The sequence below is a fragment of the Malaclemys terrapin genome, chromosome 5 (genome assembly GCF_027887155.1).
Source record: "Malaclemys terrapin pileata isolate rMalTer1 chromosome 5, rMalTer1.hap1, whole genome shotgun sequence".
In the NCBI taxonomy this organism is placed as follows: Eukaryota; Metazoa; Chordata; order Testudines; family Emydidae; genus Malaclemys; species Malaclemys terrapin.
Genome location: NC_071509.1, coordinates 143,976,075 through 143,993,653, shown reverse-complemented (window position 1 = coordinate 143,993,653; position 17,579 = coordinate 143,976,075). Strand labels below are relative to the sequence as shown.

Below are 17,579 nucleotides of genomic sequence, written 5' to 3'. Positions count from 1 at the left end.
AGGCTCAGCACATCAGGTGACAGTCCCACTGGGATCTCTGTGATCCAACCCGTCACAGGCTATACCTGCAAATCCAGGAACCCATCCCCCTGAGGGACTTAAATCTGGTCCTGTCAAAGCTCATAGGGGCTCCCTTTGAGCAGCTAGCATTGTGCCTTCTGTTGTACCATTCCTGGAAGGTCGCCTTTCTGGTAGCAATTACCTCAGTCAGGAGGGTCTTGGAGATTAGAGCTCTTATGTCAAAACCTCCGTATACAGTGGAGTCACACTTTACGCGGGGATTAGGTTCTGAAGTCAATGCGTAAGGCGAAAATCGCGTATAGCCAAACACTCATTGAGTGGAATGTCGGGCTGAATTGCCCGCACTACAGGTACAATATTTAAATTGTTATTTTTCTTCTTTTTTTTGCCGAGCGTGTATAGTTAAAATCATGTAAGTTGAATCCGCATATGATGCGACTCCCCTGTACAGTGTTCTTTAAGGACAAGGTACAACGTCGTCCCCACCCGGGGTTCCTCCCAAAGGTAGTCTTGCAGTTCATAGTAATCAAGGTATTTTCCTGCCCATTTTCTTCCCAAATCCATTTAAGAATAGGTAGGAATGGCGTCTCCACACTCTGGATATTAGGTGCGCCCTAGTATTCTATATAGAAAGGACTAAGTCGATCCGTAAATCCACTCAACTCTTTGTGACAGTAGCTGATAGGATGAAAGGCTCAGATAATTTCATCCTGGATCATGTTGTGCATTCACATGTGGTACAAGTAGGCAGGTATCCCACCACCTGCCTTCCTGATGATCCATTTTATGAGAGTACAAGCTTCCTCAGGGATGTTTGTGGCCCAGGCCCAATCCAGGACATTTGCAGAGCAGTGACCTGGGCACCAGTACATACTTTTTCTTCCAACTACGCCATCACCTCAGCAGTACCCGTAGTGGGAGCACTGCTGCGACCCCTGGAGTGGCACCTGTATAGCACGCTATAAGGGGAGCCGCGCACTCCCTCCACCCTCAGTTCCTTCTTGCCGCCAGTGACGGTGCATCGGAACTACTTGCTCCAGCTTTGCTGCAGCTCATCCCAGAACTCGTTTCGTTGTTAGTAGTACCTGCCTTTGTTAGTTCAATAAAGTTTCAGGTTAGTTAGTTAGTTAGTCTTCAGGCCGGGGCATGCCCCAGGCCGCAGGGTTTAAATTGTGCGAGTCTTGCAGGCGTTCGATGCCTAGAAGTGACCTGCATGCCTGACTGTCTCCGCTGCTTGGGTGAATCTCACATCAGCGACTGCTGTAAGATCTGCAGGTCCTTTAAACCCAGAACTAAAAAAGAGGGAGACATTAGACTTCGGGCCCTTCTCATGGAGTCGGCACTGGCCTCAACCCCGATGTGCCGAGCGGAATCGGCACTGGGTACGTCATCTTCGGTGTGCAGCGATCTCCCAGCACCTTCTGGTGGCTGGCACCGCTCCCCATCCAAGAAGCAGAGAAAGGCCCCGTCCTCTCAGAGGCGTCGAGAGAAAGCAAGGGGTGAGGCTAGACCTACGTCGGGCAGCCCCAGTTCCTCCCCCAGGCTCCAGATCTCCGACTCAGGTTGAGCGGAGCAGCCCAGTTGCGTTGACTCAGGCCTCTCCGGACGTCTGCATGCCTTCGATGCCGGAGGCTCTGCAGGCTGCCAAAAACATTATGACTCTGCAGGTGCCTGGGGCACTGCCGGCACCTGGATCCCACTCTACGGGCAAGCTGCCGCTGGGCCCCCACCAACCGACACCGACCCGCCGCAGATCCCGGTCAGGGGATCGCTCTCAGGCCCACTCGCTGCTCAGTGTCCTATCAGGACACAGCCTCCAGCCTCCGCTTTCGTCCAGGGCCGCCCAGAGGATTCAGGGGGCCTGGGGTTGTTGGCGGAGGGGGCCCCCTGAATTACTGCCGAATTACTGCCGAAGACCTGTAGCGGAAGAAGCTCCGGGGGCCCGGGCCCCACAAGAGTTTTCCAGGGCCCCCAGAGCGAGTGAAGGACCCCACTCCAGGGGCTCCGAAAAACTCTCCTGGGGGCCCCTGTGGGGCCTGGGGCAAATTGCCCCACTTCCCTCTCCCGCCCCCCTCCTCGCCCCCCGGACAGCCCTGCTTTCGTCGCCTAACAGGTTGTCTGGTCCTGTGCCGTCGGAGTGGAGTTCCAGGCACCCCTCCACGCCGAGTACAGAGTATCGGCAGGACAGGCGCAGATGACGTAGATGCTCCCATTCTTGGCGGAGCTACCAAAGCTGCTCCCGCCATGGGCGCTGTTGCTGGTCACGCTCCAGCTCTCTCGCCTCGAGGCACCGTGCCCACGGCTCCCAGCGGGGGCCGCCAGCTCCATCAAGGCATCGAAGTGTCTCAAGGAGTAGCAGCTTGAGGCGGCACCATTCGTTGACGTCGGAGTCCTGGTCCCGTGGCAGACATCGCTCTTGGTACCACCGCTCGTACCGCTCCCACTGCACCGATAGGTCGTTGGTAACCCCGACCTCGACCTCCACGCGGCACCCTACGACTCAGCTGGGCCAACCCGACCAGCTGGTGCCGCCGGTGCTGCAGCAGAGTCAATGGCACGGGCCCTCATGGCAAGGCCAGTGGTGCCAGTGGACCTCCTGGCTTCCCGTACACGCCCAGCCAGGCCCTTGGTCGGTGGCGGGGGCATCGGAGGCTCCTTCAGCCACACTATCCAGACTTCCGAGGGATAGATCGGCGGATCATGGGTCCTCGGCACCGCACGAGGAGTCCGACCAAGGGGTGGATCCCATGGCACCAGCCGACGTGCGGAGCCCCGTACTGGCCCCCTCCCCCACACCGGATGACAACATTGCAGCCCCACCCCCTTCACGAGGCCTTCAGGGCTCATCAGGAGCTACTAAAGCGAGTAGCATCCAGTCTCCAGCTGAGAAGATGGAGGGACCCTCAGACTCGCCGTCTAACATGCTCTCGTCCTCGGTACTGGGCAGAGTGGCCCTCCCACTGCACGAAGGGGTGGCTAACATCTCCAATGCCCTCTGGCGAACGCTGGCCTCCCTCGCCCCCATTTCTTTTTCGCCAGGCAGAGCGCAAATACTTCATACCCATGAAAGGGCACAAATACCTTTTATATCTACCCGGCCCCCAACTCCCTAGTGGTGGAGTCCGTAAATCATACGGAAAGACAGGGTCAACCAGGACCCACACCCAAAAATAAAGACTCTAAAAGACTGGACTCGTTTGGCAGGAAGCTTTATTCGTCTGCCAACTTCCAGCTCCGGGTGGCCAACCACCAAGCCCTCCTCAGTCGTTATGAGTTTAACTTGTGGGGGTCACTGCCGAAATACAAGCCCTCCCTCCTGGAGCGCGAAAGGAAGGATTTTAAGGCACTGGTGGAGGAGGGCGCCGCCGCTGCAAAGGCCGTGTCCATGTGCAGGGCATCGTGGCTACTGCTGTCCGGGCTCTCCGCGGAGGCGCAGTCTGTGATGCAGGATCTTGCCTTTGACAGCAAGGACCCGTTCGCAGAACAAACAGATGTGAGGCTCCATGGCATGAAGGACTCACGTACTACCCTACAAACCCTCGGGCTCTATGTCCTGCCCAAGGAAAAGCCTAAGACACAAGCCTCCATTCCTGCGCCCCAGCCGAGAGTTGAGCCCACCTACAAGAGGTCCAAGACCCAAAAGAAGCGACCTCAGAGGCAGTCTCACTTTGCCCCGTAGCCTGGGCCCTCCAGGGGCAAGCAGCAGGGCAAGAGGTGGTTTTGACTGGTTGCAGGACGGTACCCCCGAGAGGACCCTCTGACCAATGAAGTTTACCTTCAGCAGCCGCTTGTGTGCGTTCCTTATGGAATGGTCCTGAATAACATTGGACCAATGGGTGCTCAACACCATTTCCCAGGGTTACACACTACAATTTGTCTCACCCCTGCCCTCCCACCCCCCTCCCTCGGACGGCAAGGGGGATCCGTCGCATTTACCCCTGCTACAGCAGGAAGTGGGTCAGCTCCTCAGCTTGGGAGTTGTGGAGAAGGTTCAGTGGGAGTTCCGGGGGAAAGGGTTTTACTCCCGTTACTTCCAGATCCCCAAGGCAAAAGGGGGGCTCAGGCCCATCCTGGATCTGTGAGACCTCAATCGGTTCATGGCAAAATGCCGGTTCCACATGGTCTCTCTGGCATGTATCATACCCACTCTGGACCCTGGCGATTGGTATGCAGCCCTGGACCTTCAGGACACATACTTCCATTTCCACATATTCAAGGGGCACAGACGCTTCCTCCGTTTCCTAGTAGGACAGGACCACTACCAATTTACGGTCCTCCTGTTCGGCCTGTCCACCACGCCCAGGGTATTTACAAAGTGTATGGCAGTGGTGGTGGCCTACCTCAGTCGCCGAGGGGTACAGATATTCCCCTACCTCGATGACTGGCTGCTCAAGGGCAGTTCGCGGCCCCAGGTACAGAACCACGTGGACCTGCTCTTGGCTACGTGTACCAGCCTAGGCCTGCTAGGGAATGAGGCCAAGTCGACATTGGTTCCGGTGCAGTGCATAGAATCCATAGGCGCTCTCCTGGATGCCTCCAAGGCCACGGCCTCCCTTCCCCTGGACAGGTTCCAGACCCTGAAGGGGCTTATAGCCTCGGTCACGGAGTTCCCCGTCACCACGGCCAGGGCATGCCTGCAGCTCCTGGGCCACATGGCAGCGTGCACATATATGGTCCGCCACGCCAGGATTTGAGTGAGGCCCCTCCAACTCTGGTTGGCCTCAGAGTTCTCCCAGGCCCGGGACAAACTGGACAAGGTCCTCTCAGTACCGGCGCGGGTGATCGCCATGCTACAATGATGGTCCTGCCCGGCCAATATGCTCCAGGGAGTTCCCTTCCGGGACCCGACCCCGTCACTAGACCTAGTGTCCAGTGCATCGGACCTGGGCTGGGGGGCCCACGTAGGGAACTCGCAGACCCAAGGGATGTGGTCAGCCGTGGAGCTGTCCCTTCACATAAACATCAGGGAACTCAGGGCGATACGCTTAGCCTGCGGGGCATTCAGCTCACAGCTGCGCAAGGTGGTCACGGACAACACCGCCGCAATGTTTTACATCAACAGGCAAGGTGGGACGAGGTCTTTGGCCCTCTGCCTGGAAGCCCTCTGCCTCTGGGAGTTCTGTATAGCCCACGACATCTCCCTGAAGGCTTCAACAACACACAGGCCGATCGCTTGAGCAGGGTTTTCTCCTCCCAACACGAATGGTTGCTCCACTCGGAGGTCACTCACTGGCTCTTCCGAGTGTGGGGCTCTCCCCAAGTAGACCTGTTTGCGACCCGACAGAACCGCCATCGCCACAGGTTCTGTTCCAGAGGGGGGGTAGGGAGGAACGCGATCTCAGATGCCTTCCTCCTGTCATGGTCGGATCAACTCCTCTGCGCCTTTCCCCCGTTTCCCCTCATTGGCAAGGTCCTGGAGAAAGTGAAAATGGACGAGGCGCACATCCTCCTGATTGCCCCAGCCTGGTCCTGAGAACATTGGTACGGGACCCTCCTGGGCTTGCTCGTGGCCCCTCCGTTGCCGCTCCACCCGGACCTAGTCTCCCAGGACCAGGGCCGTCTCCTGCGCCCCAATCTGGCCACCCTCCATTTGACAGTGTGGCTGATCAATGGCTAGATGCGGAGAAGAGAAGGTGTTTGGAAGGGGTCAGGCGTGTCCTCCTCGAAAGTAGAAAGCCATCCACATGCTGAGCCTACCTGGCGAAGTGGCCCAGGTTCTCCAGGTGGGCGGGCGAGCGGGGTACTTCCCCCGATGTCTGCCCCACTCCAACTTATCCTCGTGTACCTTCTTCACCTTAGAACTCAAGGCCTGGCCCCTTCCTCTGTCAGGGTGCACCTGGCTGCTATTTCGGCGTTCCATCTGCCGGTCCAGGCCTGCTTGGTCTTCTCCCATTCCATGACCGGGTGTTTCCTTAAAGGGTTAGACGGGTCCTTCCCCTATGCTAGAACCCCTGTCCCTCAGTGGGATCTAAATTTGGTGTTATCCTGCCTCATGTGGCCCCTGTTCGAATCCCTGGCTGCATGCTCATGGTCTCACCTTTCATGGAAGGTAGCTTTCCTCATGGCCATCACATCAGGCCGGTGGGTCTCAGAGCTCAGGGCCCTGACCTGCGAAACGCCCCCCCACACACACACAGTCTTTCACAAGGACAAGATACAGCTCCGCCAACACCCTACATTCCTCCCTGAGGTGGTCTCCGCTTTTCACATGGGCCAGGACATCTTCCTGCCTATCCTCTATCCCAAACCTCATGACTCTAACGAGGAATGTCACTTCTATATGCTCGATGTACGCAGAGCACTGGCTTTTTATCTGGATCGGACTAAGCCGTTCCGTAGGTCTTTGCAACTCTTTGTTGCTTCAGCCGAGCACATGACAGGTCAACCGATCTCCACCCAGAGGCTTTCCCGGTGGATCACGTCGTGCATCCACACATGCTACGACCTAGCAGGGGTTCCCGCACCACCTATCGTAAGGGCTCACTCAACAAGGGCTCAGGCCTCATCGGCGGCCTCATCGCCAGGTAGGCTCAGCATGTGGATGGCTTTCTACTTTCGAGGAGGACACGCCTGACCCCTTCCGAACACCTTCTCTTCTCCGCATCTAGCCATTGATCAGCCACAACTCATCGGCAGCCTTTGTGGCCCTTGTCCCTATCCAGGACATCTATAGAGCCGCTATCTGGTCCTCAGTACACATGTTCACGTCGCATTATGCCATTTTCTCCCATGCCAGGGATGATGCTGGTTTCGGTAGAGCTGTGCTTCAGCCAGGGAATCTGTGAACTCCTACCCACCTCCATCAGACAGAGCTTGCAGTCACCTACTGTGGAATACACATGAGCAATCACTCGAAGAAGAAAAGACAGTTACCTGTTCCGTAACTGGCATTCTTCGAGATGTGTTGCTCATGTCTATTCCACATCTCGCCCTCCTTCCCCTCTGTCGGAGTTGGTCCAGCAAGAAGGAACTTAGGGTGGGGGGAGCGTGCGGCTCCCTTTATAGTGCGCTATAGCGGCACCACTCCAGGGGTCGCAGTGGCGCTCCCCCTACGGATACTGCTGAGGGAAAAACTTCTGGCACCGGTGCACGTGGTGAGCACGCACACCTACTGTGGAATAGACATGAGCAACACATCTCGAAGAACACCAGTTACGGAACCATAGAATCATAGAATATCCGGGTTGGAAGGGACCTTAGAAGGTCTTCTAGTCCAACCCCCTGCTCAAAGCAGGACCAATTCCCCACTAAATCATCCCAGCCAGGGCTTTGTCAAGCCTGACCTTAAAAACCCCTAAGGAAGGAGATTCCACCACCTCCCTAGGTAACCCATTCCAGTGCTTCACCACCCTCCTAGTGAAAAAGTTTTTCCTAATATCCAACCTAAACCTCCCCAACTGCAACTTGAGACCATTACTCCTTGTTCTGTCATCAAGTACCACTGAGAACAGACTAACAAATCCCCCCTCATTCTTCTCTTCTGCAGACTAACCAATCCCAGTTCCCTCACCCTCTCCTCATAAGTCATGTGCTCTAGCCCCCTAATCATTTTTGTTGCCCTCCGCTGGACTCTTTCCAATTTTTCCACATCCTTCTTGTAGTGTGGGGTCCAAAACTGGACACAGTACTCCAGATGAGGCCTCACCAATGTTGAATAGAGGGGAATGATCATGTCCCTCTATCTGCTGGCAATGCTCCTACTTATACAGCCCAAAATGCCATTAGCCTTCTTGGCAACAAGGGCACACTGTTGACTTATATCCAGCTTCTCGTCCACTGTAACCCCTAGGTCCTTTTCTACAGAACTGCTTCCTAGCCATTCGGTCCCTAGTCTGTAACAGTGCATGGGATTCTTCCATCCTAAGTGCAGGATTCTGCACTTGTCCTTGTTGAACCTCATCAGGTTTCTTTTGGCCCAATCCTCTTAATTTGTCTAGGTCCTTCTGTATCTTATCTCTACCCTCCAGCGTATCTACCACTCCTCCCAGTTTAGTGTCATCTGCAAACTTGCTGAGAGTGGAGTCCACGCCATCCTCCAGATCATTAATGAAGATATTGAACAAAACCGGCCCCAGGACCGACCCTTGGGGCACTCTGCTTGAAACCGGCTGCCAACAGATAACTGTCCTTTACTAAAGTTTCTGTAACTGTTGTTCTTTGAGATGTGTTGCACATGTCGATTCTATGAGCCACCATCCTACCCCTCTGTTGGAGTTGCTGGCGAGAAGGAACTGAGAAGGTGCGGGGTCAACTGGTCCCCTGGCACCACGACATGAGTGCTGCACTAGAGGGCACTAGAGCTGGCCTGAGGGGTATCACTGAGGGATAGTAATTAGTGTTTTTTGGGTGTCTGATATGCAGAGGCATTGCTGAAAATCTAGGCGTTTACCTCAATGTATCTAATGCAGGCACGGGGAAGGGTGAAAATATTTGGGACCGTGTGTGGATTATTTTTGTACCCCCACATTCTGCCCTGTTTGCCAGGCTAGGGATTTGATCCGTTCCCTCTTTGTCCCCTAAATTCTCCTTACTGTCCCCATCTCAGTGTCTCCCCCCCCCCCCCCCCCGTCTACCTCCCTGCCTCTTCTCAGCCCAGGGGTGGCTGTATAAACTAAGCCTGGTCTTGGTTGTGTGCGAGATGGTGGCTGTTGTTGTGAAGATTAGCCTGGCTGTAGGAAAATGGTGGCCAGCTGAACTAAAGGCCGTCAATGTTCTCATCCTTACAGGGAACCTTGAGACAGTGGCCACATGAAAAAGAGGCCAAGCATCCGAAGTTGGTTTGTTGCCATTCCTAGATTGAGTTGGGAGCACGGGGAAGATGGGGCGGGGAAACAGAGTGACCTGGGGATTCTGTGAGGTCATTAAATCAGAGCAGCGGTTAGTGTGGGGGACAGACCTGTACCCCCTCCCCACAGGGACATGGGGGTACTGTGAATGGAGGAAGTGGGGGACCAAGTGACCCTGTGGACCTGCAAAATTAATACAACCAGAACAGGAGAGAGTGGGATACAGACACCCTGCACTCCCTCTCTTTCCTAAAATGACCCTGACTATCAGAACTGGGGGGGATCCTCAGACAGCAGAAGAGAGCTGGAGGGGATAGACCCCTGCAATATCTGGAGTACTCCCTTTGGGGTCGTGCCTCCCTGCACGCCCTGCAGGGAGCATACAAGAACAAGCAGCAGTGAGGTACTCCTTGAAGGTTGTGAGCTCTATGCAGCGGGGGGTCTTTAGTGTACAAGACCCAACGGATGAAGAGGGCGCCCCCTGTGGGTTTGGGTTCCCTCCTGAAAGGAGCTGGGAGGGTGTAGGACCCAACAGCATAAGTGGGAACCCCATTTCTCAGGGGAGGGAGGGTCCAGTAGCAAGGAGAAGAACTACTGGGCTATCTGCAGTGGGGTCTTGGTGAGATTTTCAGAGAGAGGCTGCTGCTGACCCTCAGCTGTCTTTCAGGGTTTCACATTATCCAAATGATAATCGGCTGTGATCTCCGGGAAGGCAACACCACTTGGGGGTTTTACCAGGATTCCTATGACGGACGAGACTTTCTTACCTTCGATAAGGAGACCATGACTTGGGTAGCAGCAGATATTGGGGCTCAGATCACCAAGAGGAGATGGGATGCTGAAGTATTTGACAACCAGTGGTGGAAACACTACCTGGAAGAGGAATGTATTTCCTGGCTAAGGAGTTCTCTAGAGTATGGGAAGGAGACTCTACAGAGGAAAGGTAAGGCTGGGGGACAAGCCCCACCTAGGAAGTCACTACAAGTTACATCTCTATTTCCCAGCCCCAGTTCCAAAATGGAGTAGGGAGTTCAGCTAACCTTACACCAGGGATGGGTGGGGAAACAACCCCTCTCCCCTCCCTAGCTCTGCTGGGGAAAAAAGATAAGAAATTGAAAATGTTAAAAGCAGCTCACTGTAGAGAAGCTGACCTAATGAGCCCAAATTTACAGCACAAATTCTATCTCTTCCCCTGATGTAACACAGTAATTATCAAGGCAATCTGCCTGTGCATGTGCATTTTAGAGCACTTTGTTTAATTAAGGAAGTGCCACCACTTCTATGGACACCAGCTTCATTCACCATGTAATTCTTCCTCATTCACCGTCTATACCATCATATATCAGGGGGGTAGCCGTGTTAGTCTGGATCTGTAAAAAGCGACAAAGAGTCCTGTGGCACCTTATAGACTAACAGAAGTATTGGACCATAAGCTTTCGTGGGTGAATACCCATGGGTCTGACGAAGTGGGTATTCACCCACAAAAGCTCATGCTCCAACACGTCTGTTAGTCTATAAGGTGCCACAGGTGCCACAGGACTCTTTGTCGCTATACCATCATATTTAGTGTCTTACCCCCATCCCCTGTGTTTCGCCAATGACAGTAGCTTTGTTATTGTTGCCTCTTTGTCCAAACTTCTTCCACAGTCATTTATGTGCTTCCTTCCATGCCATCCCCTACATGTGGAATTGCTCTCGCCATACTAACCTGGAAGAATGTTACCCTTGTCCTCAAAGTTTTCCCCCCTCAAGACCTACCTTTGCTGCAACACTTTCATACTTATTACTTGATTCTTTTATCAATAAGACATCAGATAATCACTCAGTCACATTTATTACCAAAGCTTTTTAGTTAAAGATTAATCAGCACAAACATAGAAGGGAAGAGGTTAAATGCTTTACCATACTGATTCAGAACTGATTAGTTGCAGCATAATCTGCTTCAAAATGTTAACTCACTATTTCCCATGTATGTACCTTGTCTGTTACCAATTTCCCAAATTAGTTAGCATCATTACACACCCTAATCTTTCCCTTCCCAAACTGTTTGCTCTTGCTGTTCAAGGTTACTTTAATTTTGTACCCAGTTTTTTGCAACAGTTATACATCTCTACCCTGATACAATGCGAATTCGAATATAACACGGTAAAGCAGCGCTCCGGGGGGGGAGGCGGCGCACTCCGGTGGATCAAAGCAAGTCCGAAATAACACGGTTTCACCTATAATGTGGGAAGATTTTTTTGGCTCCCGAGGACAGCGTTATATCGAGGTAGAGGTGTACTAGTTGCTTATTTCTCTCACAAACCTCAGCAGAACATGATCTTGTTCTTGGCCATCTTTACAAATGCCAACAAGAAAAAGCTATACACAGCAGTGTAATGTGTATTTCAGTGCCAAGAGGCTGGGAAACTGATTTTTCCACATGTGTAAATCCTTTTGAAATCCATAATATTGGGTAAATATTGTTGTTAACAACCTACAAGAAATTAGCCAATTAATATTAGCTAGTTTGAGGGCCAGTTTACAGCCATGTGTCATTTTTTTGTTTAATGGTTCTTTCCATTTCTAATTGGTCAGTTTATCTAGTTCATTTTTTGCTCCCTGGCCAGGGCAAGATTCTTCTCTCTTTCAAATCCAGGGACTGAGAGGAGATGGGCACAAACGTAGGAAATGATTGACACCTGTATCTGGAGCTTAGTGAAGCCTTTCAAGGTACTTGTGTCACTGTGGCTGGGAGCAGAAGCTTCTGGTTACCACACTCATAGAATCTGGTCAGGGACCTGGATTTGGGGTTCACCATTGCTGATGCTGTGAATTTGGCACAGAAATCCTCTAACATGGTGGTTCTCTCTCATCAGAGGGATTCCGTCTCATGGACTCTCATCCTCTCCCACTGCTGGGGTCTCAGAATTTCATGCTGCAAAACTCCAGCAAAGACTGCCTGGATTAGAGCTTGAAAACAGCTAACTTCAATTTCATCTTTTTCCCAGTGGGCCCAACTGCTAGAGTGAGTTACAGGTCATCTCATGATGGCCTCAGCACCCTCTCTTGTAAGGTCAGTGGGTTCTACCCCCGGGACATCACCGTGACCTGGCTGAAAAATGGGGAGAGCAGACAGCAAGAGACCTACTCTGAAGGCATCCTACCCAGTGGGGATGGGACCTACCAGACCTGGTTGACAATGGAGATTGATCCCAAGATCAACGCCCATTATTCATGTCACGTGGAGCATGAAAGCCTGTTAGAGCCACTCTCTGTCTCCTGGGGTAAGGAGTTTGTGTGTTTGTCTGTTTTCCTAGTGGGAGAGGGGGAATCCATTAAACTCAACCCCTGAAAAATTCTCATTCTGATTAATAGGCTGAAGCTGGAATTTCCTGAGGGTCTGTGAGGCCCTGTCCTCTTTGACCCTGTCCCTCTGCAGTCAAGTTCTTGTGCTAGAGTTGGGGCCTGCAGTGCCTGGGGCTCATGTCTTGCTCTCCAGTTTTCTGCCTCTGGGGCTGTTGGATACATCTCAGCAATACGCTGTCTCTGAAGGGAGAAGATTAACAATGAGGCATTAAGGCCTGAAGGGACCATTCTAATCATCTGATCTGAGCTCCTGCATAGCCCAGGGCAGGGGGGAATCACATCAGAGACCCCAGCATCCAGTCTGGTCATCTGTGGGCAAAGTAGATCTGACCCTTCAGAAAAAGATGCCCATTCCAGATGTAAAGTCTCCAAGAAATGAAGAATTTATCACATCCGAGGGAAAGCTCAAATCTGCCCCTTATTTCCAGACAGAATTGGTCTTGCTTCAGCTTTCAGCCCGGTCTCAACTTCATGCACTCGTGGTCCTGCCATGAGTGCAAGGGACGGGACTAGATGACCTCTCGAGGTCCCTTCCAGTCATATGATCCAGCAGGTTCTCAGAAATATGGCTCTATGGGTCCTTCATTCTTGTCCATGTGGCCAGAGAGAGATGTTTAATGTTGGGAGCAGCTTGTTTCTGTGTGCAGAGATGCTGGAAGAGAGGGTATGGCCTTGGAATGGAGCGAGGAGGCAGATTGGAGCCCTGCATCAGTGGGGAGAGTCTCCTATGCCCCTAGCACAAGAAAGTCAAGGAAGAATTTTTTACACATGGAGCTGCCTTCCACCCATCTTTTTGCTTGGTTAATTGGGATGTGGAAAAATGCAGCATTTGGAAGTGCAAACAATTTCTAAAAGGGCAGCCTGCACTGGAAATCTAGTCAAAAGATAGTTTCACATCATAATGTTGCTACCACGTCCCCTGCCAACTTTTGTCTCATAAACCACATTTCCTTATTCTCTTAGAAATATTTTTCTTTTTGCTGTATTATGTGCCTCTTTCAGACAACAGGATAAGATGATTCAGTTTCACTAATGCGTATAGAGAACTCGGGGTTTAACAGGTTTATATAAACCAAGAACAGTATTAAAATATCTCTATCGTCCCCTCTTCACTTCCTGCCCCCTCAAAAAACATGCATTGTGTCTGTAACTCCATTCATGGCTGGGAAATCCAGAGCTTTGAGGTCAGTTTCCAGTTTGTCACCAGACTCCCACAATGGGATTGTGTTCCATTAGTCATGAAAGTCAGCGTGGTCAAGGGGGGTTAGGGGCTGGGAGCCAGGACTCCTGGGTTCTGTCCTTGGCTCTTGCACTGACTCACCTTCCCCTTCAATTTAGGGATGATACTGACATCCATCCTCCCCCACACAGAGGTGTATGACGATTGATTAATGTTATAAAAGTCTTCTATTTTAAGTGCTACATATTTATTATGAATTCATAGATTCTAGGCTGGAAGGGACCTCGAGAGACCTCATGGCAGGACCAAATACTGTCTAGACCATTCCTGATAGACACTGAAGTGGTAGAGGCTGTGTTCAGGACTTTCTATGGTGGGGTGCAATGCCGTGCATGGAGCTCATTGGAAGGGGTGGAGGGTTGCAAGACTCAGCCCTTATCTGGGGAGCCGACTGATTGATCCGTGCAGTGGGATGAAAGAGGGTTTAAGTGCGGGGGGGAGGGGGATTTTTTCCCCATTGATCATTCTCTCCATTTCATTTCAGCACCAAATAACAATCTGATTCCCATTGTGGCTGGAGTTATCACTGCAGTTGTCCTGATTGGTGTTATAATCGGAGTAGTCGTTTGGAAAAAGAAATGCCCAGGTAAAGAGCCTGGGATGGGTGGGATTCCCTGGACTTGCTGGGCCCTGCACATACCGCTAAGGACAACAGCAATACAGGAGCCAGTGTCAGTATGGTGTAACTCCCCCACTGCGGGACTGAGCTAGTGACACCCCATGGGAGGTGCTGGAGGGCCAGACCCAGAAACTGGATACAGGTTACGTTTATATGAGGCTAGATTTTTTCCAAAGAGCTCAGCACCCAGTGGGCTGAGTTCTTTGGAAACTCTGTCTCATTGTGTCTTTCTCTCCTGCCAGTGATGAGCGCCGGGGAACTTGAGTCCATTACTGAGCGCCAGGGGACTGTGCTGGGCCAGGGGCCCTGTTTCTGAGCTGTGGACACAGATCGGAGTTGGTTCCTACCTTGGGAGCTGCATTCACTGAAATTTGCCTTTTCTCTGCAGGGAAGAAGGGAGACGGTTACACTGTAGCTCAGGGTAAGTTACAAGAGACTCATCGCCTCTTTTCAAGTGGCCATCCCTGAACAACTATCAGTATTTACACAGTACATTTCATCCAGAGGAATCCAGTAATTGTGATTTCAATCATTCCTTGTTTCAGATAGGAATGTGTGAGTTCTATATGACTTTGTCCTTTCAGAGAGCTAACGTGGTCGCTCCTGGCCTATTATACCCACCACTCATGAAGGTGCGTGAGCTAATCTATCTTTTATTGGACCAACTTCTGTTGGGGGGAGAGGCAAGTTTTCAAAAAGCCCCCACTCTTTTAAAAGTGACCTGCCTTCCCTCGCCCCCGTTCCAGCACCCCTGAGCAGCAGGAGGAGTCTCACAGCTGAGCAAGGCAAAGGAGCCAGACATCAGTCAAAAGAGCAGAGACGTGCAAATGCCACAGGCTATTACCTGCTAAGTGGCACTAAGTCCAAAGAAGGAAACGAAGTGAACTAGTCTCAGTCTCTCATTAATGTTTATTTTCTACTTACCTAGGTAGGTGACGTCACTACATTTTAGCAATCACTGAAGCAGCAAGTGACAAGTCCCTATTTGGAAATAAATCTCTTATTTCTTCTTCCAGGTGTTTATTCTCCTAACCCTCCCCAACCCTTCCCACACACATTCTCCTTTCTCTGAAGGAAGATGAGTGGTGGCAGATGACAGAACAAGGAGTAATGGTCTCAAGTTGCAGTGGGGGAGGTCTAGGTTGGAAATTAGGAAACACTATTTCACTAGGAGGGTGGTGAAGCACTGGAATGGGTTACCTAAGGAGGTGGTGGAATCTTCATCCTTAGATATTTTTAAGGCCCAGCTTGACAAAGCCCTAGGGCCTGGGGCAGTTGCCCAGAACCACACCATTCGCAGCCTCCCGCCTGACCCCCTTTCTTAAGTGAGCCTCCCACCCTCCCTGCCCTGCTCCTGCCCCCATGGCCTCGCAGCCCTCCCACCCACGCAGAGGGGGGGCATGTACTCGGGCTGTGTAGGGCACCAGAAATGGTAGGGACAGTCCTGCCAATATATCTTTTTTGAGATGGGGCGACCACATCTGCACAGTATTCAAGGTGTGGGCATACCATGGATTTATATAGAGGCAAGATGATATTTTCTGTCCTATTATCTATCCCTTTTTAAATTATTCCCAGCATTCTGTTTGCTTTTTTGACTGCGCTGCACATTGAGTGGATGTTTTCAGAGAACTATCCACAATGACTCTGAGATCTCTTTCTTGAGTGGTAACAGCTAATTTCAACCCCATCATTTGATATGTATAGTTGGGATTATGCTTTCCAATGTGCATTACTTTGCATTTATCAACATTAAATTTCATCTGCCATTTTGTTGCCCAGTCACCCAGTTTTGTGAGATCCTTTTGTAGGTCTTCACAGTCTGCCTGGGACTTAACTATCTTGAGTAGTTTTGTATCATCTGCAAATTTTGCCACCTCACTGTTTACCCCTTTTTCCAGATCATTTATGAATATGTTGAATAGGACTGGTCCCAGTACAGATCCTTGGGGGGCACAACTATTTTCCTCTCTCCATTCTGAAAACTGGCCATTTATTCCTATGCTTTGTTTCCTAACTTTTAACCAGTTACCAATCCATGAGAGGACCTTCCCTCTTATCCCATGACAGCTTACTTTGCTTAAGAGCCTTTGGTGAGGGACTTTGTCAAAGGCTTTCTGAAAATCTAAATACACTATATCCACTGTATCCCCCTGCTTCGTGTGCTCAAAGAATTCTAATAGATTGGTGAAGCATGATTTCCCTTTACAAAAACCATGTCGACTATTTCCCAACAAATTATGTTCATCTATGTGTCTGACAATTTTGATCTTTACGATAGTTTCAACCAATTTGCCCGGTACTGAAGTGAGGCTCACTGGCCTGTAGTTGCCAGGGTCACCTGTGGAGCTGTTTTTAAAATATGTAACCCCAATTGTGCCCCCCAAGTTAAAGTGAAATAAGATTATGACATCATTTTCTACAGTTTTACCTAAAAAAGGATTGAGTAATTACTTGCAGCATAGATATTACAGTAAGATCATAATAAATGTATTGATGATTTTAGAAGATGCTTTAGAGACATCAGCTCAGGGAAATTTCTCTTGTCATTTTACACAGATGTTGTGAACCTCTAGTGGAAAGTGAAGGTGTCGTTCCCAAAAGAGGGTTTCATGTGCATGTTCCACAATTTGCACTTTTCAGCTTAGCCAAATCTGTTTGTTTTATTCTCATCTTCACCTGGCACCCTTTAGTTGAATGACTACCTACCCCCCTGCACCACTAACCCATGCCCACCCCGATCAAATATCCCGACAGTTGGATAGTCCATCTGCTCACTGGAAGGATCTTTTTTTTTTTTTTTTTTCTGCCCCTCCCTTTGTGCTGCCCTTTGGCCCCCGGCTGCTTTTAATGCAAGTGCTGAGTGCCCCAACATCTATCAGTGGCCTACAGTCAGCCCTCCTGTGCTGAGTGGGGATGAGTGCCAGGGTAGCACTATCAGATGAGGTCCCACAGGCAAGGTAGGTTCTGCTGCACCTATCCTCCCCTGCTTTGTGCATTGCAACAGGTCGGGGCAGGAGACAGCCACCCAGAAGCCCGGTGTGGGGCTGCAGTGCCTGCCTGGAGGCAGAATCATAGGCACCTATGGAACTTTTAGGGTGGAAAGTTGGGCTCTGAGCAAGTATATGCACCTACAGGGTTCAGAGGCAGCCGAGTGGGAGTTTGTGTATCCCAGTGGGATCTGATTCTTGGGCTTAGGCACTTAAAGTGATAGGTGTCAGTCTCTTTGCGACTCTACTAACTCTTACCAACAACATTTCTCCTTCCATTTGTTTTTTTTTTTTTAAATACCCTAGGAAATACGTTAACAAAAAAACACTTCATTACCACAGAGATCTGGTTGCCTGGCAATATCGCATGTCCTTCCAGAACACCAAGTTCAGCAAATTCAAACTTCTGAACACCTGAAAATACACAGTTATGGTACATTCACTGTGATGTTGCACTCCATATGGAAATATGCTTATGAATACAGGGGCGGCAGGTTATATGGGCTCCTGGTGCCTGAGCACCAGGAATATTCAAGGCTGGGGGCTGTGCTCCACCAATATCTGGAGCTGGGTTT

At 51.0% G+C, this 17,579-nt stretch overlaps 1 protein-coding gene across 5 annotated transcripts in view; it reads left to right on the top strand.

Annotated features, from left to right (window-relative positions):
- LOC128837698 (class I histocompatibility antigen, F10 alpha chain-like) overlaps window positions 1-15,799 on the top strand; it is a 36,050-nt gene extending 20,251 nt beyond the window's left edge. For 4 of the 5 annotated variants that reach the window (XM_054029048.1, XM_054029045.1, XM_054029046.1 and 1 more), the window contains 4 exons: window positions 9,475-9,750; window positions 11,798-12,073; window positions 13,880-13,981; window positions 14,403-15,799. In XM_054029048.1, the coding sequence (XP_053885023.1) occupies window positions 9,475-9,750; window positions 11,798-12,073; window positions 13,880-13,981; window positions 14,403-14,482 (734 nt within the window). In that variant the 3' untranslated portion in view covers window positions 14,483-15,799. Of the gene's footprint in view, window positions 1-9,474; window positions 9,751-11,797; window positions 12,074-13,879; window positions 13,982-14,256 lie in introns of all 5 variants that reach the window. The other variant, XM_054029047.1, reaches the window with a different exon arrangement.
- The last annotated feature ends 1,780 nt before the right edge of the window (window positions 15,800-17,579 follow it).